General features: G+C 61.1%; 4 protein-coding genes across 4 annotated transcripts; all 4 read left to right on the top strand.

Annotated features, from left to right (window-relative positions):
• Positions 1-1,959: 1,959 nt before the first annotated feature.
• On the top strand, positions 1,960-6,042 carry LINJ_32_0270 (putative protein kinase; the record flags this gene model as incomplete). Its single annotated transcript, XM_001467672.1, has 1 exon — positions 1,960-6,042. One exon carries the CDS (start codon positions 1,960-1,962, stop codon positions 6,040-6,042), a length of 4,083 nt encoding a protein of 1,360 aa, XP_001467709.1.
• A 2,503-nt stretch (positions 6,043-8,545) lies between these two features.
• On the top strand, positions 8,546-13,903 carry LINJ_32_0260 (conserved hypothetical protein; the record flags this gene model as incomplete). Its single annotated transcript, XM_001467671.1, has 1 exon — positions 8,546-13,903. The coding sequence occupies one exon, from the start codon at positions 8,546-8,548 to the stop codon at positions 13,901-13,903; it is 5,358 nt and encodes a 1,785-aa protein (XP_001467708.1).
• A 2,316-nt stretch (positions 13,904-16,219) lies between these two features.
• LINJ_32_0250 (conserved hypothetical protein) lies at positions 16,220-19,480 on the top strand (the record flags this gene model as incomplete). Its single annotated transcript, XM_001467670.1, has 1 exon — positions 16,220-19,480. The coding sequence occupies one exon, from the start codon at positions 16,220-16,222 to the stop codon at positions 19,478-19,480; it is 3,261 nt and encodes a 1,086-aa protein (XP_001467707.1).
• A 1,019-nt stretch (positions 19,481-20,499) lies between these two features.
• LINJ_32_0240 (putative dynein light chain, flagellar outer arm) lies at positions 20,500-20,775 on the top strand (the record flags this gene model as incomplete). The annotated part of the gene is made up of 1 exon (XM_001467669.1): positions 20,500-20,775. The coding sequence occupies one exon, from the start codon at positions 20,500-20,502 to the stop codon at positions 20,773-20,775; it is 276 nt and encodes a 91-aa protein (XP_001467706.1).
• Between the last annotated feature and the right edge of the window lie 2,269 nt (positions 20,776-23,044).

The raw sequence follows: 23,044 nt of genomic DNA, 5'->3' as shown, positions 1-23,044 counted from the left end.
TGCCCTCGCGCCTCTCCCTCTCTCATTCCCCCCTTCTTTCCCTGCACCCGCGTGACAGCAGCACCATAGCGTCGCGGCAGCGGCGAAAGGTGCCATGCAGTGTGAACCCACGAGAACTACCTCACTGATACGCTCACATGATGCTACACACGAGCACTCTTGCTATCCCGCTCGTCGCCGGAGGTGATGCAAGGACGCTGACATCGCAAGTGACGATGGCAAGGCAGAAAGACGTTCCAGAATCGGCGAAGCCTCGTGCGCCAACGACCCTTCACCTCATCTTTCATCCAGGCTCTTTGCTTCCCTTGTCCGGACGCCTTTCTCCTTTTGCCTCTTTACCGCTGCGCTTTCTTCGTTGAACTCAACCCGTTCTCGGTCACATGCACGCGCCTCAGCAGCAATACGGGAATACATACAGATCAGCTGCCTGTAGGACGTCGTACATCCTCTCCTCAACGTTGTCTCTCGCCGTCTCTCTCTTTCTCCACGTGTGTGTGGGTGCGTGCGTGTCTCTCGGCGGCTTTCTTTTACTAGTACAGCCGCCCTCCTCCTCCCCCCTCCAATCACCCGTGCAGGTGGACTGGTGCTTCTGCCGTCGAACGCAATAGATACTCAGGCGCTTCAAACATCGCTGTCTCTTCCTCGCACACCTCTTCCTTGCTCCTCTTCCCCTTTCTCTGGCGGCCACTCAGTCACACACATACACGCGTGCGCGGTGGACATCATCTTCCGCAGTGAGCGCTGCCCGGCCCTTCTTCTTTCTCCCCCTCTTCCTCTTCTTTGTGGGCAACGACTGTTGCTGCTGCTGCTGCTGCTTTGATTTGCACCCTCCCGGCTCCCTCGCGTCTACTTTTCTTCCTCCTTCTATTACTGTTTCGTTCGCCTGGTTGTCGTCACGTTTTCATCCTGAGTTACCCTACCCCTCCTCTTCTCCTTTCCTGTCCTTTCCTCTCTCTCGCTGTCTGTTTTCTTAAAGTGGGCACACGTACACACATACACCTTGACATACACACACACACACACACACACACACACACACACACATTGACAGCCGCACAAAAGAGCACGCGCCCGTGTTGCCACCAACGCCTTCGTTTTCGTTCGGTTCATTCTCCCTTTGTTTCCCCGCTGTGCGCGGGGTTGTGTTCTCCGGCTCTGCCATTGCGTTTTCGCTTTTGAACTTCTTTTGCGCGCGCGCTCGTTGCCACCTCGCCTGATTCCTGCGTGTCTGTCTTGTTCTCTTTCCTCTTTACGGTCATTTTCCCTGAGTGCATGTACAGCTATCAGTACCTTGTCTCCCCTCCCCTACCCCTTGTCTCTTTCGCTTGCTTTCTTGTCTCTCTCATTCATTTTCCTCATACCCCTTGTGCCTTTTCTTTTCGTTTCACTCTCGCGCACGCTTGCCCACACCACGCACACACACACACACACACGCACACAAGAAACACGATCGACACCATCTTGCACCCGCCGACGCACTCATCCCACTTCACGCGGTGAACAGAGGACAACAGAAGGCAAAACGTTGCCGTTCATGTGATTGGTGAATACTGTGGAGTTCTCCAGTGCTTCTCTGCACCTTTTCTTTTTCTTTTTCTGGGTCTGCCGCTGCTCTCTCTCTCTTGCGTTCTTCTCGTGCGCTCAGCAGTGACCCTCTCTTGCGAGTTTCGACGCGCCGGCCCTTCGTGCATCGCCGCTTGTGAGTGTCGCGGTGCTGCTCTCTCTCTGTTTCATCTCCCCCTTTTTCCGTTGCTGTGAATCGCTGCTGTGGACTACGCGCTGCCTTCTCTCTTTGCGTGCCGCAGCACCTGCTTCGACCTCACCTCTTGCCTCTCGTGACACTCTTGGCCGTCCACCCGGCGCCCTTCCCTCCCCCCTCCTCTACGGGCGCGCTCTCTCGCTCTCTGGCTTGTGCTTGCTCGTTGGCTGCAGCGGTGTGCGTGCGTGTGTGGCGGCGAAATGGACAAGTACCAAAGGGTGAAGGTCCTCGGGAAGGGCAGCTTTGGCAGCGCCATCCTCATCAAGCGCAAGACGGATGGGCTCCTGTTCGTGGTAAAGGAGGTGGGGATGACGAGGATGAGCAAGAAAGAGCGAGACGAGGCGCGGCACGAGTGTACCGTGTTGCAGCAGCTGCAACACCCCAACATTGTCCGCTACGTCGAACAGTTTGAGAATAACAACAACCTTTACATTGTCATGGAATACTGCGACGGTGGAGACTTGGCGGAGAAGGTGAAGCACAGCCGCGGCCCTATGAAGGAGTCGAGCATGCTGTACTACTTCTCGCAAATCTGCCTCGCGATAGAGTACCTGCACGCTCGCCACATCCTGCACCGCGACATCAAAACCATGAACGTCTTCCTCATGAAAAACGGCGCGGTGAAGCTCGGCGACTTTGGCATATCGACGGTGCTGCGCACAACGATGGGCATGGCGAACACGGTGTGCGGGACCCCCTACTACTTCTCCCCGGAGCTGTGCCGCAACCGGCCGTACAATAACAAGAGCGACATCTGGGCTCTCGGCGTGCTGCTGTACGAGTGTGCCACCGGTGGGCGCCACCCATTCGACGGCACCAGCATGAATCAGCTCATGCAGCGCATTGTGCAGGGCCACTACGCGCCCCTCTCCAGCCAGTACTCCTCGGACTTCCGCAAGATGGTTGACTGGTGTCTCCAGAAGGACCCAGCTAAGCGGCCCAGCATCAAGCAGACACTCGCCCTGCCGCTGATGCGCCGCTCTCTTGAGCAGCTAGAGGAGAACTTAATGCTCGCCACCCAGTGCCGGGTGCGCTTAAAGGACATCATCGACTTCGAAGGCGGCATGGATCAGGAGGAGCGCAAGGGCAGCTCTCCGCAGCCCTCTCCGAAGCTCTCCCCTCGCGCAGTCGCCAAGGACGGGGTATCACCTGGGCAGGCGGCTGCTCTCGCGATGGCGCGTCAAAATTTATCCCCAGTATTCCAGCCACCGACGACGCCATCGCATTCGCCGATGGCCTCCCCCGAACGCGGCGGTGGCGCGCCAGCGGCGGTGGGGCCAAAGCCGTCCGCTGCCGTCCCGCAAAGCCCCACGGCGAGTCCAAAGCAAGGCAACGAAGCTCACCGCTTCTACAGTCCCTGCCAGAAGAGACCCATCGCCAATCCTCTGCTGCCGGGCGGTGGCGCCAGACCCGCTCCAGCCGAATCCCCGAGCGGTGCTGTCCCCCCGCCCCTCGCCCAGCGACCTCTTGAGGAGCCGCATCACACACCTCCGCTGCGCATCAAAGTTACCCTCGGCGGCGCTGGGGATCGGCGTGGTCTTGCCGCTGCAGCATTGCCAGCAGCGGCAGCGGCACCGGCCCCTGGGCCCTCTCCCAATGCAGCGGATGCATTTCACGCTGATATGCGCCGTGTGGACGCCATCATAGCCCGGTACGGCCGCAACTCGGACGAGAAGGCAAAAGAGACGATCCACGCGTACATGCGTCGCAAGCACGAGGCGTACCTGAAGCGGCAGAAGGAAGAAATCGAGGCCCGTGAGCGACGCAACAGGATGCGCAAAGAAGAACTGCGCCGCGTTCTGGAGAATCAGCGGATGGCTGTTTCTCCTCTCCGCAACAACGACCCCCGCAACAGCCCGCATCTGAACAACATCAACATGAACGGGTACCCTGATGATCGCTCGCCGCGCAGAGGCAGTCCACAGCCCCGCGCCAAGCCGGAGAACGTTCACCTGCCCTCCCGCTCCCCGCCGTCATCGCCACTACAGGATAAAGAGCCCGTCTCGGCCCGCACACCGACCAACGCAGAACCAGCCGTCTTTGGCCGTGACCCGCGTCGCGGCGCCCCTCCTGGAGAGCCTGCAAGCCGCCCCACGACACCGCAGCAGCAGCGCGTGCTACAACAGCCGCCTAGTCCAGCGGCAGCCGCTCCGAACGGAAATCCCCTGCCGCAGACGCCGCCGCGCAGAGTCTTGTACGCGGCGAACTCGCCACAACAGGCGCACCCTCCCTCTCAAAACCGCACCGAGGCACCGGAGGCACGCCGCGCCGTCACTCCTGACCCACTGCACTCGCCGCCGTCGCGACTCGGCGCCCCGCGTGGCGCCGCCTTCGACATCGACCGGCGATCTTTGCCCAATTCAAAGCCGGAGGCAGCCAGTGGAGGCCAAAAGGCGCCGCTCACTGCCGGCCTTGGCGGTGGCATTGACGGCCACCGGATGGTGCTGCAGACGAGCCAACAGCATCTGCCGCAGCCCCGTCGTCCCATGGACGCGGAGCAGCTGCCTGCACGTCGCGACAGGCGTGAGTCGCGTGTGCTTGAAGATGCCGCGGTGGGGCGCCGCCCCTCCGCCCTCTCCCCCATTTCTGGCGACCCTCATGACCACTGCTCACCCAGCCAGGCTGCGGCTGCTGCGCCAGAGCGCGCCTCCCTGAGCGCTGGCGACCCCCGCCTTCAACGACCGGGCCGTGCGCTGCAGCGGTATTTGAAGCCGCTCGGCGGGCGCGGCGAGGATGGTGTGTCACCTTTGCCGAGTCCGACCTCTGCTCAGAGCCCCAGAAGGGGTGCTGCTGGAGTTGATCGCGGTCATAGAGGATCCTCTGGTGTACCACCTCCTGTGAAGTCGAAGGCGCTGGTCAGCGCTGGCAATGCGAACCCGCCATCGTCGGCACCGGGGGAGCTGGCAGACATCCCACGCACCGCAGCGCACTCTACGAGAGCGCAGGCGAGCCCTTGTACACCAGTGAAGGAGGCGCTTCGTGCACTGCGTCGCAGCAAGGTGCAGGCAGGCGCACCGGCACCTCCACCCTCATCCGCGATGGCGGCTGGGATGAAGGATCTGCCGGCGATCATCACCTCTCCTGAGCACGAGCGTGGGGCGCGTCGCAACCATCCACGATACCGATTGGAAGAAGCCGCCTTGTACCGTGGTATGAGGCGTGAGCAACCCTCTCGTGAAGACGAACGGGTCTTGGTGGATGAGCACCGCAAGCCGCACCACGCAGAGGTGTCCGCCGTGCCGAATACGCTGGAGGCGCTGCGCAGTTTGCGTGCGCAGCAAGACAAGGCCATGAGGGCGGAGGGCGGCGCCAGGGAGGAGGTCAATCCTGGAGGGCAGCTTGCGCTACTGAAGCAGCGGCAGCGGATGCAACAGCGACCACGGCAGGGGTCGACGTCTTCGTCTGCGTCGGTTCCGCTGGCGCCGCGGCTCATGACACGAGCCACGGAGGCTGCGGCGTCTCCCAGGTCGGAGGTGCCTTCCGGCTATGACAGGAAGACTCCGGTGCCTCGCGATAACGCAGCAGCTCGACCTTCGGCGGCGCACGTGACAGCGCTTTCGTTGGGTGACGTTAACCGCGGCGCTGCTCCATCGCGAGCAGCTCCGCCATCGGCCCATGCTGGTGCACCGCCGTCGCCCAAACCATCAACCGGTGGCGGGGCCGGCGTTCAGAGCTCGATGGAGGGGTATGCGGAGATGCTGCAGCACCTCAAAGACCTCCTTCAGCGCAGGCGCGTGAGCAGCGCCGGCGGTGCTAGCGCCCCTACCTCACCGACGACCGCTGCCTCGGCACTGTCTGCGATAGAAAACCCACGTGACCCGGGGGCGCGGTCGCCGATATCGATGCGGAACCGCGCGTTGCCTCCGCCACTGAATCCGAGTCCGCTGGGCGGCGTTGACATGAGTTGCGCGAGCGACAGCGGTGACTCCGGCGTTCTCGTGTCTCCGCCGCACCTTAAGGCGACGAGGCCGCTGCACCCTCAACCGAACGCTGTTCCCGTTGTGAACGTGCGCCCCGGCTGCGACGCGGAGGAGGAAGACGACGACGACTTCGAAGACGCTGTTCCGCTGTCGCCAGTGCGATGTACTGAGCTCAACGACGCCTACGCCCGCCAGCAAGACCAGCAGGAACAGAAATGGCGTCATGCACAGGAGGACGTGTACACGAGCGACGTGGACTTGACATCGGCGGCGATGGAAGAGGAGCTGGAAGGCGAGGAAGGGTACACGGACTACCACAAACGGCCGTCTTCCAAAGAGCTGCCGAAGGGCATCAAGTCCTGACAACTGACTCTGTTGGGCATTTCTTTTTTTTTTTTGAAGAGGGGAGGGGCACGCGCAGTGCCTTGTATGGCAGTGCCGGTCTTCGGCTTTGGAAGACAGAGACTGAGGATGGAGACGGAGAGGAGAAAAGCAGCATTGTGCTACGCCTCCGCTTCTCTTTTTGGCGTTGACTTTATCCTCCCCACACCCACCCTTGTGCGCGTGTTCGGCGTGCATGCCGGCATACCCCCTCCTCTTCCCCGGCTGATGCTACCTTGTACGATTGATTGCCCGCGCTTTTGTCTCTGCCATACAGAGCGGGAACGGAGGCGGCGCCGTGCTACTCTTTTAGTTCTTCTTCGCACCTCGTTGTACCGTTGATGTAGAGCGCATTTCGCTCGCCGTGCTGCTGTTGCCCTTCTCTTTGTTCTTGCCGTGCAGCGTTGGACTCTTTCTCTATGCGGCTCTGCGGCGGCGCTGTTTGGCATAGACGTGCGTGTCTGTGATGGCCGCCGCCTTCATTGCCGTCTCTGGTTCGCTTGCACGCTGCGTCTGCCACCTTGCTTTTCTTTTGCGTTTCCTTCTTTTTCTGTCGCGCTTCCGTAGTTCACTGCTGTTGTTTGTGTCTTCCATCCTTCCCTTGCTCACCTCGTGGTATGTACAGCTGATACGCATCGCCGCCACAACGCACCGTTCAGCCCATATATCATGGGTGCGTGTGCCGAGAGCGCGTATCGTTTTTTTTTTTCGTTCTCGTCGGTTCGTGTTGTCTTCCTGGCTGGCCAGATGTGGACAGTGTGCGCTTCCACGCGCTCTGCCTCTTCCTTTGTTTTGTGTGTGTGTGCGTATTCACCCCGGTGCACTGAAATCGCGTTGTCTCGCCCGTCACTCCCCTTCTTTGTTGTGGTGCGTCGTGACCTTCTTGGCAACTCCTCCAACCACCGTTCATGAGTGCGCCAGCGAGAAGCGAGCACAACAGCACGTACATACAGAAATGTGAAAGCACACACATACACACGCACGCACGCACACAGGGACATGCACATGCTCACAAGCGTCGAATTCGCCTCTCTCATCTACCATTCATCCCCCTTTTTCAGACGTTTAGTCGACAGTTTCAGCACAGTCGTGTCTGCTGAGATGCCTTTGCTCACTCCGTAGTACTTGTCTTCCTTCTCTCCTCTTCTCACGCGCGCTCTCCTACGCACCCTCCCCCCGCACACGCACACATACCTGCACACCCACCCAAGAGAACTCCCGTCCCTGACGAGTAGAGTGACACAGCTCGACGGTGATTGAAGCCCTCCTCCTCCTCCGTACTGACAAGAAGAACCTTGCATAGGAGCCGCCGTCGAAACGGAAAAAGGCCCCAAGAAAACAAAACACGCATTTCACGCATCGCCCACACCTGCGCTGGCGAGTCATGCAAGCCGCCACACACGTGGCACGGCACATCTTTGCTTTTTCCCCGTTATCGCCTCGACACCTGACGCCCCTCGCGCTCCTTTTGTTCGAGTCGTGAATGACGTCGCGATTCCAGCAGCTTTTGGTGAGGGACAGCGACGAGGACAGCTCCGCCAGCGACGTTCAGGCGAACCGCACGCAGAGAAGCACCGGGGCTGGGATTTCACAGACGACACCGCATCCAAGTGCGACGCCGAATCCAGCGAACCAAAGCGTTTCTCCCGTCAAACCGGCTTCGGTCACAGCATCTGCTCCAGCGCGTGGGCCGATCGCACCAACAGCAGCGACAGCAAGCACCTCATCACGCACGGGGACGCAGCTCAACCAGAGCGTCGCCTCCTCAACGCACTTCGTGGTTGAGCCGACACCGCAAGACATCGATGCAGGGGGCAACCCCGCCGGCTCGACGGACGGCGCTTCCATCTCCTTTCATGCAGAACCCATCTCACGCCATGACGGGCAGCAGGTCTCCTCCTCACAACAGAGCATCAACTTTAGTTTTGTGCCCTCCAACGTTGTCCCGTCGGTGCGGAACGATTCAGTGAGTGCGAGGCCGGTGCCGGCGGTGCGAAGCCGCCCTGGCAGTGGCTCTGGTCGCAACACACCTCGCACCTCGGTCGCGAATGCCAAGGTTCCGGCGCGACGAGAGGAGTCGGAAGGGTCCGTCGTTTTCGATGAGGATGATCCGCCGCAGCGCACCGCGTCACAGCTTCTCGTCGCCACCACGGACGGCGCCACACCGCGTGGGTCGGGGGCTTCCGCGGCGAGCGAAGGAGGGAGGAAGAAGGGCACGAAGGTGGTGCGGAGACAAGTCGTGGTGCGCCGTAAGAAGGGGGCCCACCCGAGCGATCCAGGGGAGGTGGTGCGAATAGACGAGCAGGTGATTCGACCTGGACGCGCAGATGGCGCTGCAGCGGCCGCGGCGTCGGCCTGGACACAGCTGGCGCCACCTCCTTTCCGCGTTTCGCCCCGTTCGCAGCAGGCAGCCGAGAGCCGCTCTGCCAGCCGCAGGGCGACACCTGCTGAGGGACCCCGCACTCCGGGTAGCGGGGTGTGCGAGATGCCGCCGCAGATCCCCACCACACGTGCGGACAGCCGAGGAATATCGCCTCGCACGCCGCGTAGGGCTCACAGTACAGAGGCTTCGCGACCGTCAGCGCGCTCGCACCACAAAAACGCCAGCGCCACCAATCCACTGCTCCCTCTCCAGTCGCCCCATCCCGTCGTCCGTCCGTCCAACCGCAAGGGGACACCGAGGTCCGCCACAGTTCCTACCGAGACACCGATCGAGTTCGAGGTGGCGGCCGGCGCGATGACAGACACGCCCAATTTCTGCACTGACGACAGCATATCTTTTCAGCTCGACCGCGCCTCAGCTGCGACACCGCAGCGCACCGCCGACAATGGCAACGCCCACCGGAGGCGCCGTCCGCAGATTCCTTCCCCCTCCGCCCTCGACGACGGCCCCACACCACTCACGGTGGACGAGTGCGGCCAGCTGATGCCTGCGCCCCGGGACAAGGTTCGGCAGACGACGACAGAAGACGGGCGCAAGACATGGATGCTGTACAGCCCCCGTCGCGGCGATGCCGCCGCTACACTCGCGCAGGAGATTCCGGCCCCGCCGCTGAAGCTGTCGCGGCGGGCGCAGGACATTCTGGCTGCAAAGAGGCGCGCTTTAGAGGATGGCGCCAAACAGCGCCATGCCGACAGCGAGAAGCTCCGCGCTGAGCCTGAGAGGCGGCTCGGCATCTCGCGACGCACGCACAGGAGCTTCGCATTTCATCCCACTGCCTTCTATTCTGACGACTTGGCCCGCCAGCACGGGGAGGAGGCGGCAAGGATGCAGGACGATCGGTGGGCCGCGTACGTATATGATGGCATGGCGGTGTGCACGGAGACACGCCGCGCCAGTGGCACCGCGACCAGCCGCTGGGAGACGGAGAAGGTGGTGCGTACGCTGCAGCCGGTGCAGGTGGCGCCGGCGGAGGGCACCACTGGCACGTGCGGGTGTGCTACCTACGACTCGATGCATACGGACGATGACCTGCGTCGCTTGATCGACAGCAGCGGCGCCCGTGAAGACGGCGTCCGCCACTACTTGAACCTGCAGCCCATGCAGCTGGCGAACGTGGAGACGCAGCAGATGGTAGACCCGCCGCTGGAGTCGGCAGGCCGCGGGCCGGTGTCGCCGTCGGAGGCGCAGAGCGCGGTCGAGGCGAGCCACAAGAGCGTCTCGGAACAGCGTAGCGTGGCGACGCTTGGTGGCCTGTGGTGCACGGTGGAGGCTCTGCGAGAAGACGGCCGCCCTGCTGTGCGCAAGGACATGAGTGCATCACGACGTATCTTGCGCATCTGCGGCGGGCAGGCGCTCAGCGTATCCCCGCACGCTGGCAGCGGCAAATCGTTCGACGTGCGCTGCTACGAGCTGCTGCTCTTCGCGCGGGAGTTGCTTAGCCCGTCAGCGGTCAACTACGGATCGGAGGGGCTTACGCTTGGCCAAGTCGTCGCACCGCCAGCGTCCTCCTTCCCGCTGACACCGCGCATCATCGATGACCCGGTGACTCTGAAGGAGTACAAGAAGCGCTTGCTGGCGACGAAGAGCCGCCAGGTTTCGATTGTGAACTGCGAGGACGACCGCGCCACGTTTGCGGCGGCGCCGGAGGCATCTGGCCCCGGCGGCAAGGCGGGAGGTAGCGCAGTGCAGTACCTCACCCTCACCACAGCGACCATCAGCTCTCGGCAGAAGTACACGATTGATCTGGCACTCGTCTTGCTACCGTTCCGCACCAGCGGCATCTTTGCCGGCAAGACCGTGGCGGAGGTGCCGCGGTTTTGCGCGACGACTGTGATGCTGCACCGCCGTCTGCAGGGTCTCTCCCTATCCTTCTCCACCAAATCAGCCTTCATGTCGGCCTACAAGGCACTGCTGTGGGCTACGGAGTGCGACATTGTGGATGTGAAGCCCGCGGACGGCGAGGAGGGTGACGTGCCCGGCGCTGGATACTCGAAACTTCGCGTCTGCGCTACGACGTCGCCGATGGTGCCGTGGGTGGCGTCACTCGGCAAGAGCACGCCCGGGCAGCCGAAGGAGGACACCTTCCACGGCAACTGCCTGGATTTCGCGGCGCTAACACTGGCGGCACCGCCCGGCGCCGTTCATAGGGCTGAAGCCGACGGCCGCGACCCCCTCACGCTGGAGGACTTTGTTATCACCGATGGCGCACCGAACGGCAACGGAGCGGACGACGGCGCTCAAAGTGGGCAGGGCGGCACGCCAACGCGACAACGGCGCCGCAGCACCATCTTCACAAGCACCTTCGCTCCGCCCAAGGCCGCCGACGCTGAGGGGGGTAGCACCCTTCACAACGCCGACACGGTTGTCGGCCTCACCGCCTTCGGCGTGATTCGGCGGGCGGTGAGTCAGAGAACGTCCGAGGTGTTCGATGTGCGGGTGATACCACGCAACCGCGGCCGCATGGCTCCTACTACCCGCACCGACACTGCGACGGCGGCCGGCGGGCAAACTGCCAAGGCGCAAGAGGAGCACCTTCTGCAGCAGGACGCAGAGGCGGCTATCATGATCGAGTACGCCACTCGCCTGCCTTTCCACTCCCGTGTGTACGGCGTGCTGGTAGACGATCAGCGCTACTACATCTTCCAGGAGCCGTGGGTCTCGGCGCTGTCGCTCGAGGAGTCTTTGAAAGGCTTCACCGAGCATGATGCGCTGGAGTCCAACGAAATGCTCAGCAAGATGACGCGGGCAACGACCATTATGTCGCTCAAGGACTTTATTCACGCCATTCTGCGCCCTAGCGAGTGCGGGTCGGGGGCCAGTGAGGAAGTGCGGCTGGAGATTGCTCGAGTGCTCGCTGCCCAGCTACTTCTTCTCGTGACCTCGCTGCACGGCAAGGGGATGCTGCTAGGCCCGTGCCCACCGCAGCGCCTGCTCGTCCGCGTCGAGGATCCCACCAATGGCATCCAGCAGGCCGAGGAGGAGAGCGACGTGGACAAGCCAGGGAAGAAGACGACTCCGCCGCCGAGTGTGACGTCGAGTAACATTCAGCTCTTTGTGCCCGACGTCGGCGTCAACACCCTCGCCTGGGGCTACGAGCGTCAGCAGTGTGGTGTGCTTGAGTACCTGCCGCCACTGTACGTGCTAGAACAGATGCTATCGGACTCCTTCGGCAAGAAGGAGCGGCCATGGACAATGCGCGATGACTGGTGGACATTCCTGGCTCTCTGCTTCGAGCTGTTCGCCGGGGATGGCAGCGCGCTCGTGGCTCCTGAAGCGACTTCGGTTATCCCCACTCCGACACCAACGCTCACCAAGTTCTTCTCTCCGGTGGACATTCTCGATGTGTGGCAGAAGGTGATCACAGACTCGGCCTCTGGCGTGGCCAGCACCGCAGCGGAAACGATCGGGATGCGCACGCGCCGCTACGTGCACCAGCGAGTGCTCAAGTCGGTAAGCCGCTCCCTGGACAGCTGGTTGGTCACCAAGGCAGAGCAACTGCAATACTTCGGCACTACTGCCCCCCGCCATGCGCGTCGCGTCGTGCGTGCCGTACCGCCGCCGCCTGGAGCGCAGGGCAAGGCGATTGGCGTCTCGCTCGCTGCCATGTACCTGAAGTGCGCCCAAGAGGTCAGCGACACCTCCGGCATCGCTTTCCAGACCGACGGCGAGGAGGCCAGCGACGCGTCCGTGGAGAACATCCTGGCCGACATGCCGTGGCTCTTTCAGGTGCGCGACTTTTTCGACACCATCCTCGACGCCGTCTTTTCCCCAACTCTGTGCAGCGTGCACGGGCCGGCGCTGCGACTGGTGTCACACCCTTTTTTCCATGGTGTGCAGCTGGCGGCGATTTTTGACGGGTCGCACATGTATTCCGCAGCCGTCGCGGACTACGCGGAGAAGCACCTGAGCAAGAGCAAAGTTCAGGCGGCACTGCTGACCTATCGGACACGTGCGTACCGTGGGCTGCTGAGGCCGCGGAAAGACATGCCTCTCATGATCACCAGCTCCGCGTACAACACCTCCGGCAGGGCGAACTGTGTTGCCCCGCTGCTTATGTTGCCCACGCCGACTTTCGACGATGAGCACACCGTGCGCGAGAATGACAACTCCACGGCATGGCACGAGTCGGAGGCCAGCCCGGCAGAGGGACTCGTCATGAGCCGCACGAATTCGATGGTGCACTCCGCCATTCCGTCGCCGCGGTCGCAGTCGTCCGCCGCCGGGATGTGGGGTCGGCAAAGATTGAGGGCGATGTACAACCCGGCAGAGTGGCAGTCCATTGCGGCGCTGGAGACGGAGGTACGAGGCGCTCTGAACACCCACGGCCCTGGCGAGTCTGTCAGCCGCCGCCGAGGCTCTGTTGATTCCGACTACGCATCCAACCCGGTGACCATTAGCAACCGGCCCATGCAACCGGTGCAGCGCTACAGAGGTCCGGCGCAGGCGGAGACCACCTCTGTGGCGTCGTCCGGCCGTCGTCGCGACCCTCGCGAGTACGAGCACATCGTAGACTCGAAGGCGGCACGCACAACTGCGGCGCCGTCACAACGCTACGCTCATGGCAGTGGACGCATCAGCCTCCTTGACGATGCGACAGTGACGCGGTCGGAGACGGTCTTTGGCCAAACAAACACAGCCCCGTTCGTGCAGCCATTACCAACAGGGGCGTTGTACAACAGCCACCCCGTAACGGGGCGAGAGAGCCAGCGCGGCGCCGCGCCTTTGGCGGCTGTAGGGCCGTTGGAAAGTGTCCGAGAAGAGGCCGCGCCCGCCCGCCAGCCGCACCGCTACGCCGACTCCAGCGAGTTTGAGCGCAGCCTCAACGACTTGGCGCGGAGTCACCCTCACAGGCACCAGAGCAGAGCTGAGGCTGCTTCATCGTACCACGGCAACGGCAGGGTCGCGGAGGGCTACGGCCCCGGTCCCTCTCAGCTGGAAGTGCCATCTTCGAAGCGCGGCTCACGACCCGCGTCGCGCCGCAGCAACCGCGTGCACCAGGAGGAGTATGATAGTCAGCAGTCGTGGCCCCACCAGTTCTTGGATGCCGCGACCGTGCAGAAGAAGGGCCAACCCTGCAGACTCTCTGACCCACAAAACCCTGTTATCTACCGCACGACGATTGACCAGCAGACACAGCGCCCCGTGCACCGCCACGGCTCGCATAGTCACTACGGCGGCAGCATCGTGCACGCCGCCTCAGGCTTGAATGCTTTTCAGGAGAGCAGCAGCGACGAGTCTTACATGCTGGTGCAGTCCGACGGCGAGGCGGACTCGGTACGGGCACCGATACCCAACTACCGGTCGAATAACCTGAACCGCAAGAGCCCTGCCCCCCGTAACCCCCGCGCCTCGCGCACCGAGGTGATCGCCTCCGACCGGACATCCTACTTTGAGTTCTAGTACCGTTGGCCCGCGTGCGCGGCTGAGCCAAGTGCTTCTCAGCATGCACTCACTTTTCCCAGCGTTCACGTCATGTGCCACGGCGAAGTTTTTGTGCGTGTGAGTGTTAAGGCATACTTGTGCTCTGATTACGTTGATGTGTTGTCCCTCTTTTCACACTCTTTTTTGTTGCTGTGCGACGTGTGTGTCTCTTGCTCCATCACCCCGCCCTTCTTTACTTCATCACTCGATATCGCAGTGCGCCGGCACTGCTTCGACGTCTCTCTGGGTCGCTTTCTTCTCCCCATCCGTTTGCGTGCGTTTCGTGCACCGTTGACCGCATATAAGGCGGAGGGGGGTATTGCGGGCCGGAGGCGGGGGTTGGCTGAGGAACTGGGCGGGGTATCATCCGCAGCGCCTGCCATTGTTTCCTGTTCGTTCTCTTCTTTTTTTGTGTGTGTTTGTGTGAGTGACGTGGCGTCGAATGGCGAAGCTCACGACGTGCGCGTGTGGCTCCATCACTGTTGTTCACCTCTCTTTTTCTCTGGTGCTTCTTCGGTACCCGGATGGCGGGGGAGTGGGGGAGGATAACTCCATGCGTGGTGCCGCAGGGCCCAGTACCCCCGCCCTCTCTCTCTCTGGAGAAGCCGGGAGGCCACCCTATCGCTGGCCAAGTGCCGAACCACCTGTGGTGGTGACAGGGTCGCCGGCGCCGGCGCCGTGCTGGAGGTCCGAGCGACGTATCGCTGCTGATGTAGTTGGTCGGGTCCTGGCTGGGCGTTGCGTCGGGGCGACCGGCGACAGTGAACACGCGTGTGCCATCCACATGATTCGGCAGCGTGTCACCGCGTCTCGAGAGTAACCCGCCCGGGCCCCTACACCGCCCACTGGTGTGCGGGCGGGGGGAGGGCGGGGGCAGCGGCGCCCGCGCCCATTCCGAGAAGGGAGGGAGGCACGAGCTGGCGGCCGGCGAGGCGGCGGGTGGGTGGGGTAGAGCTCGAGGGCAGGTGGCCGTGCTCAGATAGCTGAGTCGGCGCACTGCTGCACCGCGTGCCTGCCGCTTCTTCGCGCGACGCGGGGTGGGACTGTGACAGGCCGTGGGTGGAGCGGAGCTTGCCTTGTGTTGGAGTGGCAGAGAGACGGACGAGTAGTGAAGAGCAAAGCCCTCTTCTTTTTTTTTGCTCTTTTTGTCGTTTTGAGTCGGGTGGCGTATTTCTTTTTTGGTGTGTGCGCGTTTCAAGTTTGGTTGTGTGGGCTCGGTGCTCGTGGCATGACTAGAGATGAGCGGCTCTTTTCGATGCTTGCTGTTTCTCTCCCTCTAGCTGTTCTTTGATTTGTGGCGTGGTGCGCTGAGGATGTCCGTTGGTGTGTGTTTCCCTTCCTCTGTAGACACACACATATATACACACACACATCTTTTCCTGTTCAGCGCCTGCGCGGAAAGCATCTTCATTCCGTGGATGAGAGAGAGAGAGCTGATAGACGTCCATTTTTTCATCCTTGAATTTCTCCTGTTTATTCTTCCTTGTTTCCGTGTCCGTTGTTACTGTTCTCTCTCCTGTGACGCACCTTTTCGCGTGTGCATGCGCTGGCGGAGTGGAGATGGTCAGACCGCGTTCAATGTGTACAAGACACTACCGTAATGGGTAAAGGGCACCCCCCTTTCCTTCCACACACAGGGTCATATGCGCAAACACCCAACAACATGTTCGAATGCGTGGCGCCAGTCGAGATGATGGTGCAGCGGGCAGCTTAGCCCGGCGGAGCGCTTTCAGATGCACTTACCTTTGTAGGAAAGGCCGATCGACTGGGGCCGGCACTTCGCCGATGATGCCTCGTCGCCAGTGGCCCACCAAGGTGTTGTTGTTGCGAACACCTCTCATGCCACCATACTTGACAGAAGACATACCCAAAGTACGTGGATTGGGTATCGTCTCTCACCCTCTCACCTCACGCCCCTTTTTTTTTCTTTCCCTCCCTCGCTTAAACGCCGCCGTCGCTTCTCCGCTTGACACCCTCATTTCGTCCTCGTTCTCATTTCTGTCTCTCCTTGACATCTCGCGATGTGTGCAGCTGCCCTCCATAGAGGATCTGCACTTCCTGCCGACGTAATATCCCGATAGATGCATAGACGGACACGCGGACCCCACGCGTCTCCCACCCGTCAGACGAGTATTTCATAGAAGTCACTGCCGCTGTTGCCCTACTCGTCCTCCTGCGTGCTGCCCGTGTGGCAGAGTGTGGTCCACGACGAGCGTCATTTTTTTATTATTTGCTCTTGTGTAAGTGGCACCACAGCGCCAGACTGTACGAGACTATTCGACGCGGGCGCCTCAGATGGACATTGACTTGCGCGACCGTGGAATCGCTCGTCTCTGCTTCGATGCCCAGGGGGCGAACAAGGAGGAGGCAACGGTCGCCAGCGCCGTCGCTGTTTTGCTGGCTGACCATAACCGCATTGACTGTATCAGTGGACTCAATGCCGTCTTCGTGAACCTCGTCGAACTGCGGCTTTCCCACAATCAACTGGGCCGACTCAGTACCCCATACCACCGTCTTCGGCAGACCTGTCTGCGCGATCATGCTGTCGCTTCACGCTGCTGCGACGGCGTGGCATCGTGGATTCGCTGCCTTCCCACCACGCTGCAGGTGATCGATGTCGCCTTTAACAACCTGCACAGCTTTCTCGAGTGCAGCTGCGAGTGCGCAGCCGCTCCGGAGCGGCACGCTGCTGCGGATGTGCTGGAGGTAAAGCCCTCAGTCTCCGATGCGACCGTGTCTCTCGCTCGGCTGCTGCGCCACCGCGTGCCCTTCGCGCTGCCTCTCTTCTTTTCTGCTCAGCGGTTTCCGCAGCTGCGGGAGCTCAAGCTGTCGCACAACGCCTTTGATGTAAGCCTCCGCGAGAGCGATGAGATGCAGGACGGGCACAATGCTCTTCAGGCGGCATTGCTCGAGCACTCCATCACCGCGACAGCCCCGACGACACTCTCCTCCGTCGACCTTTCCTACAACGGAGGTCTGGCCTCCCTGAACTGCTTCTTTCTCTCGATTCCACCATGCACCGGGGCGAGTGCGAAGGCGGCGGCGGCGGCAGCTGCAGCATCGCAGTCGACTGATACGCCGTCATGCTCGGTGAGCTTGGCTGGCACTGGGATCGAGGACCTTCAGGGCATTTCATCCGTAAACGGGCACGGCGCTGCTGTGCAGTGGGACCTGCAGCTCCACCCGTCGCCGGTTTCTCTCATCATCCTTCGCGCCGCACCGTCTGCGTTGCTACAGCTCACCCACGCTATCGTGAACATGCGCGTTGATGGCGAGCAAAACGCGCTGGCCGCTGCGCTGACCGAGGTGACGCATGAGGGTGGAACTGCGACGTCTGCCATCGCGGGCTTGCAGTCGGTGGCGCAACTCGACGACCTGGAGCAGATCGCTGCCGCTGCCATCTTGAGAGAGGAGCCAGACATGAGCAACGCCCTACCCGACGGCGCGACGTGGATCTCGACCCTGGCGTACGCATGCCTTCTGCGCCAAGTTGTTCCCTCCCTTCGCACCTTGGACCGGGTTTTCCGCGTGGAGCGATGCGAGCAACTCCTGCTATCGTCTTTGTGCCGCCTGCTGCTGGGAGACCCGCGACCACAGCGAGCCTCCTCCTCTTGCCTGTTGCCAATGAGAGCGCCCCCACCGCTCCACCCAAGCGCGCCGGCGGCGTTGACGGTGCCGGTTCAGCGTGGGCTAGGCGGCGCCGCACACTGTGTCGCACCGGAGCTGCAATCGCGTATCGTGGTCGGCACGGAGGCGTCGGAAGCGGCCGAACCCCCGGTAGGTGTCGGCGTCGCTGATGCCTCTGCTGCAGCTGCTGCCGTGGTGCGACCAGGCCAATTCCAAGCGGCGCTGGCCGCCCTCCGCCCGAGTTGCTCCTGCTCGGTAGCGGCGCCGGCGGCCACCACACACACCTCGTCTTGCCATTCGACGATGAGCGCCTCTTCTGTATCTGCAGAAGAGGGCACGGCTGTTTCTGGCAGCAGCGACGCTGTCCCGTTTATGTCGGGAGAAGATTGGTATGCGCCGTCTGGCCTGACGCCGGGGGAGGGGGCGCTGTACGAGTCTCTATGCCAGGAAGCCAAAGAGCTGCAGGAGGCGGTGCTGGCAAGCAACGAGCGGTGCCGCGACATCCAGGCGCACACTGAAGCACTGCAGCAGCAGCTCAGGCAAGACCGCACGCTTGTGGCAGACCAGTGGAAGGAGATCGGCCGGTTGCGGCAGGAAAAGGAACACCTCGAGGCGAGTGTGGGGCGGGCGAAGCATCGGCTGGATAAGCGGCAGAAGGAAGTGACCTACGGCGTCACGGCTATGCAGTCTCGCGAGGTGGCGGCGCGCGAGAAGGCGGCCATGGAGCGGATCGCGGCTCGGGAGAAGGAGCTGGAGCGCCGTGAGCGTCAGCTGCGTCAGCGTGCAGCTCGGTCTGGTACCCTCGCTGTCGAGTACCAAAGCAGCGGCCCGTCTGGGCAGCGGAAGAAGCTACGCAGCGAGGTGCTGCGTGAGGCTGCAGTTCGCAAACGAATGGCTGAGCAGGAGAACAAGGACCCACTTGCCTACTCACCGGCGCCCTTCAAGGCGGAGATGCATCGCTGCAGCCCTCGCCGCTCGCCCGATCAGCGTCCGTCAACGCACACTGCTGCCGAGGAGGAGCACGATTACTTTGAACTGTATGGGGACGGGGGCACCCCTGAACTTCGCGAGGTGGCAGACCAGTATTTGGCACACCTCCCCCTGGCACAGCAGCAGCAGCTTCGCCAAGCGTCCTTGCGGCTGCCTTACAGCGGCAGCTTTGACGAATCGCGTGGCCGCAGCCGCCAGGCATCGCCATCGCAGCGGCGTGGCTCCCCGACAAGCGGCGACGGTGGCGACCCTGTCGTGGGCTACGCTGCGGAGACAGACGCGAAGAACCGCGCGCCGTCTCCGGAGGCGGCTCGGGATTTGAGCTCTCTTTCACTGTCGGAGCTGCTGGATGCCGCGGCCGCAATTCGGCAGAAGCAGGTGGCGCTTCAGCGGCTGCAGCACCAGTGGCAGCGGTCGCTACCGCCTCCTATGCTGTCTCCTGGTGGGGAGGAGGCGACGCACGCTATGGACACCGTTGTGCAGACGGCTTTCGAGAAGGCTCCCAGCCTCCACAGTCGGGCCAGTCGCGGCGGCGCCGATGACGGCGATGCGAGCGCAGTGCAGACACCTTTGCCAGCTGCACGCCTGGATATGCGTGCGAGCAGTAGACACTCACCATTTTCATCGCCCGCGCACGAATCGGAGGGGTCTGTGCCGAACAGCGCGCAGCAGCTCTTTGATCGCATGCTGGAGCAGAGAGCTTCTGCAGCGACCCACCTGATGGCGGTAAACACAAGTGCAAAGGCCGTTGCTGGCGACCGCACGAATCATGTAGTTGATTGTCTCTCCGCCAAGCAAGGAGACCGGCGCTCTCCGACCGATGCGTGCGGAGAGGTGCGCGATGACACCACTGGTGAGCTGACCAGTGACGCTCTCACAGGCAAGGCAGAAGACGCCGCTGGACAGCGACTACAGACTAATCGCGCGCTGTTTCGGTAATGAAGTGGTAGACGCGCACACACAAGGCAGAGGGACCGAGAAGTGCACCCGTGCGCCCATGACAGCGACGCGGCCTTCTTTTACTCTTTTGCGCCTTTTGCGTAGGCCGGCATAGAGAATAGAAAGGAGGGGCGTGCGTGCGTCCGTGTTTTTTTTTTTGACGCGCGCTGCGTATGTGCGACTGTGCGTTGATGTGCTTTTCCCAACGGTCTCGGCCCGGGCACCAGGGACACCTCACACCCTTCCCCTTTTCGTGACGGATGACCTCTGCGCAGCCGCACTCCTGTCAAGAACGGACTGCATCTGCAGACACACACACACACACACACACACACACACACAGGCGTACGGGACAGACGTGGAAAGGCGCACCCACTACACAAAGCTGCACCGCCGATTCGTTGCTGTGCATGCGACTGCGTTATGGCGGGGTGCGGGAGTACTCTTCTCTGGCGCATTCACTGTGGCGATTTCATTTTTTTTTTGGTAGTGGGTGCCGTCTGGGCTTGATTGCAGATCTGCAACTCGTTGTCTCTCCACAGGCGGCGTCTCTGACTTTCGAACGTTTCTGCTGTAATTCCCTCACGTGTTCTCTCTTTCTCTGTTTCCATCGACCCACTTCCGACTATGCGGTGTTCTTTTTCCTTCTGTGTTGGCCGAGTTCACATCATCTACACCACTTCCCCGTCTGCTGGACAATTCGCAGCTCTCTGTTCACCCACACGCTGCCTCAAGCTACGCTGCGCACGCGCACTCATCCCACGTACACTCAACCCCCCGCAAAAAAAAACCAAGAAGAAGAACGGCGCACCACTACTACCAAAAGAGTCCCCACGGCGTTTCTTTGCAGATCGCTGCCACCGCCTCTTTGTGTGTGCTTCCTTTTTTTTTTCGTCTACATCCTCTGTCGATCAGCAACGCTGGCTCTTACTAGCCCCAACACCACCCTACCACTTCCGTTCTTCGCATCAGTGCCGCCGTTGCCTCTACACACAGCCCCTTCCATATACACTGCAATCATGTACAACAACGACCACAAGGCCACGGTGAAGAATGCCGACATGCCGGAGGACATGCAGGCGGACGCGATTGAGGTTACGCTTCAGGCAATGGAGAAGTTCAACATCGAGAAGGATATCGCTGCCTACATCAAGAAGGAGTTCGACAAGAAGTATCAGCCGACGTGGCACTGCATTGTGGGCCGCAACTTCGGCAGCTTCGTGACGCACGACACCCATTGCTTCCTGTACTTCTACCTCGGCCAGGTCGCCGTTCTGCTCTTCAAGTGCGGGTAGAACTAGCAGTTTTCCTTCTGGATAACAACAACACTAGGAGGAACTCACGCCGCCGGTTATCAGATCCCCTCTCCGCGATGTGTAACCGATGCACATCCACACACACACACACACGCACACACAACGGACAGCAATAGAGCTTGGAGGGAGAGGCGATAGAGAGACGACCACAAAGTCGTCGAGCGGGGGCGGCACCACTTTCCGTGTGTCGTCTTCGCAGCCGTTGTCGTCCTTTGTCCATTTTGTGTGCTTGTCCGCGTCGACCTGCGACGTGGGCATATCAAATCACACCGTAGCGTGCCCGCGCATACACTCTGGAGAACGAAGAGGGAAGGACGACGTCGTGGGCCGCAAGATGATGGGAGCTGCTCGGTACACTCCAATCTTCTTCGACTACTTCTTCTTTACGCGCGCGTGGCTTGCGTGTACGGACGACTGACACGCCTCCGTTCAGTGCTTGCGCGACCATTTTTTTTTTGTTTCGCGTCTTGATATGCTTTTCTCTCCTTTTTCTTGTCGTTTTGTTCTTGTTGGGCCGCTGTTGTGTGTGTGCGTGTCTCTGTCTGCCATCACCAACCCTCCTCATCCCCCCTGCCTCTCTCGCTCGTCGCCAGCACGTGCCCGCCCGCGCCTCCGCTTTCTTCTTTTGATGCCGGTCTTGCGTTCGTGCTTTGATTGTCTTTATGAGCATCAAATTCGGGTCGTTACCGAGCGAGACTCTTGCCAGTCACACGAGGGACAAGACAACACTGGCACTGCGGACGTGGACGCTGCGTGACGTGGTCGCGTGTTTTTCGCACATGAAGGGCACCACTGCACGAGAGCGCATGCGCATGGGCGCACAAAAAGTAGCCGTGCATGCCAAGTTGTGCTCACTGTGCAGAGCAGTGCACGGAGTCGCGCTCGATGCAGTGACGAAGAGAGAGCGGCACCATAGAAGAGCGGCTGAGGGGCGGGAGGCGGCGCGGACGAGAGAACACTGCGCGAAAAGGAGAACGAACAAATGGGCCATTCATGTATTTAGCTTTCTGCCCTTTGGTCCCCTCTTTTGTATCCGTGTGTATGCTACGTGTGCGCGCGCGTGTCTGTGTGCATCTTCTTCGTGTCTTCGTGGCCGGATGAGGCGCCAAAAGACGAAAATGAGCACACCAAAAAAAATGCGGTAAGGTGAGCGAATCGGAATCGAGTCATGATAGCGAAAGGCAGAGAGAGAGAGTGAGTGAGGGAGGAGAGGCCACGAGGTTCAGTCTTGAAGTAATCGGACAAGTTGTTCAGAAGAAGCGAAGGCGACGGTGACAGCGAGAAAGGAGGAGGAGGAGGGGGAAGTTGGGAAGGCAGCGTTGAGCCTGTACGGTGCTCTCTTCTCATCTCCGCCTCCAGCTCCTTCCTGGACGCCTCTCCCTCGTTGACGCGTTTTTCAGTGTTCTTCCTCTTTCTTTTCATCATTTTTTGTGATCTTCCTTCCCCACCCCCGCAACAGCACCCCATGTTCGTACCTCGCCTGCAACACGAATCATGCTAGTCAGGAATAACAAAAAAAATGTGATTTGAAGCAAAAACATAGCAGATGCACTCAATCGTGCAAGCGCCGCTTACGTCTGTCTTCGCCGATGTATGGAGCGCAGCCCTGTCGCTGGCTGTGCACCATCCCAGTTCCTCTTCTTGAGGGGCGTAATGTACTCCTGCCCGCGTCTCTGTGCTGGTCCTACTTGCAGAATGAGCACGCGTTGGCACTCCGAGGGAATAGGTAAGAGATGCCCCTGGCAAATGTGCACTCGCGAGAGATGCGGTGCTAGGAACTCTCAACCCAGTAGGCAGAACTTCTGCACTCAGTTTCAGGTACCCGCTATTTCCACGACGATATGCCGACCCCTCCTGAAAATGCAACATCCCATCCTCTTCTCCCTATGCTCGACTCATCGTCGTTCCTCTTCCTTTTTGATCCCTTCCACTGATTTTAGTCTTGTGCGCGCCGCCTCAGGTGAGGAGTCAGCAGCCAAGAGACTGCGCCCGCCCCGCTTGCCTTTTTTTCTGGAGCGGCTTCTCATTTTTTTTTTACTTCTTTTTGTTGCCGCTTTGCTGTGGCACGCCCCGCCGCACACACCGCGGCTTGCACCCTGACGCAGTGCTTCAAGACCCAAAGTAGCTCCCGCCTCCTCCCCCCGACACTCGCTCCGCTGCGTGTAAATACGCATACAAGTTGTAAAACAGAGAGCGAGTAAGAGACTGCGCATGAGTGGCGGGCGCGCGCAGAGCGCTCGCGCCCACC

Source organism: Leishmania infantum, chromosome 32 (assembly GCF_000002875.2).
Source record: "Leishmania infantum JPCM5 genome chromosome 32".
Taxonomy (NCBI): Eukaryota; Euglenozoa; class Kinetoplastea; order Trypanosomatida; family Trypanosomatidae; genus Leishmania; species Leishmania infantum.
The sequence above is the reverse complement of the archived record's forward strand: the minus strand, read 5'-3'. Positions and strand labels throughout refer to the sequence as shown.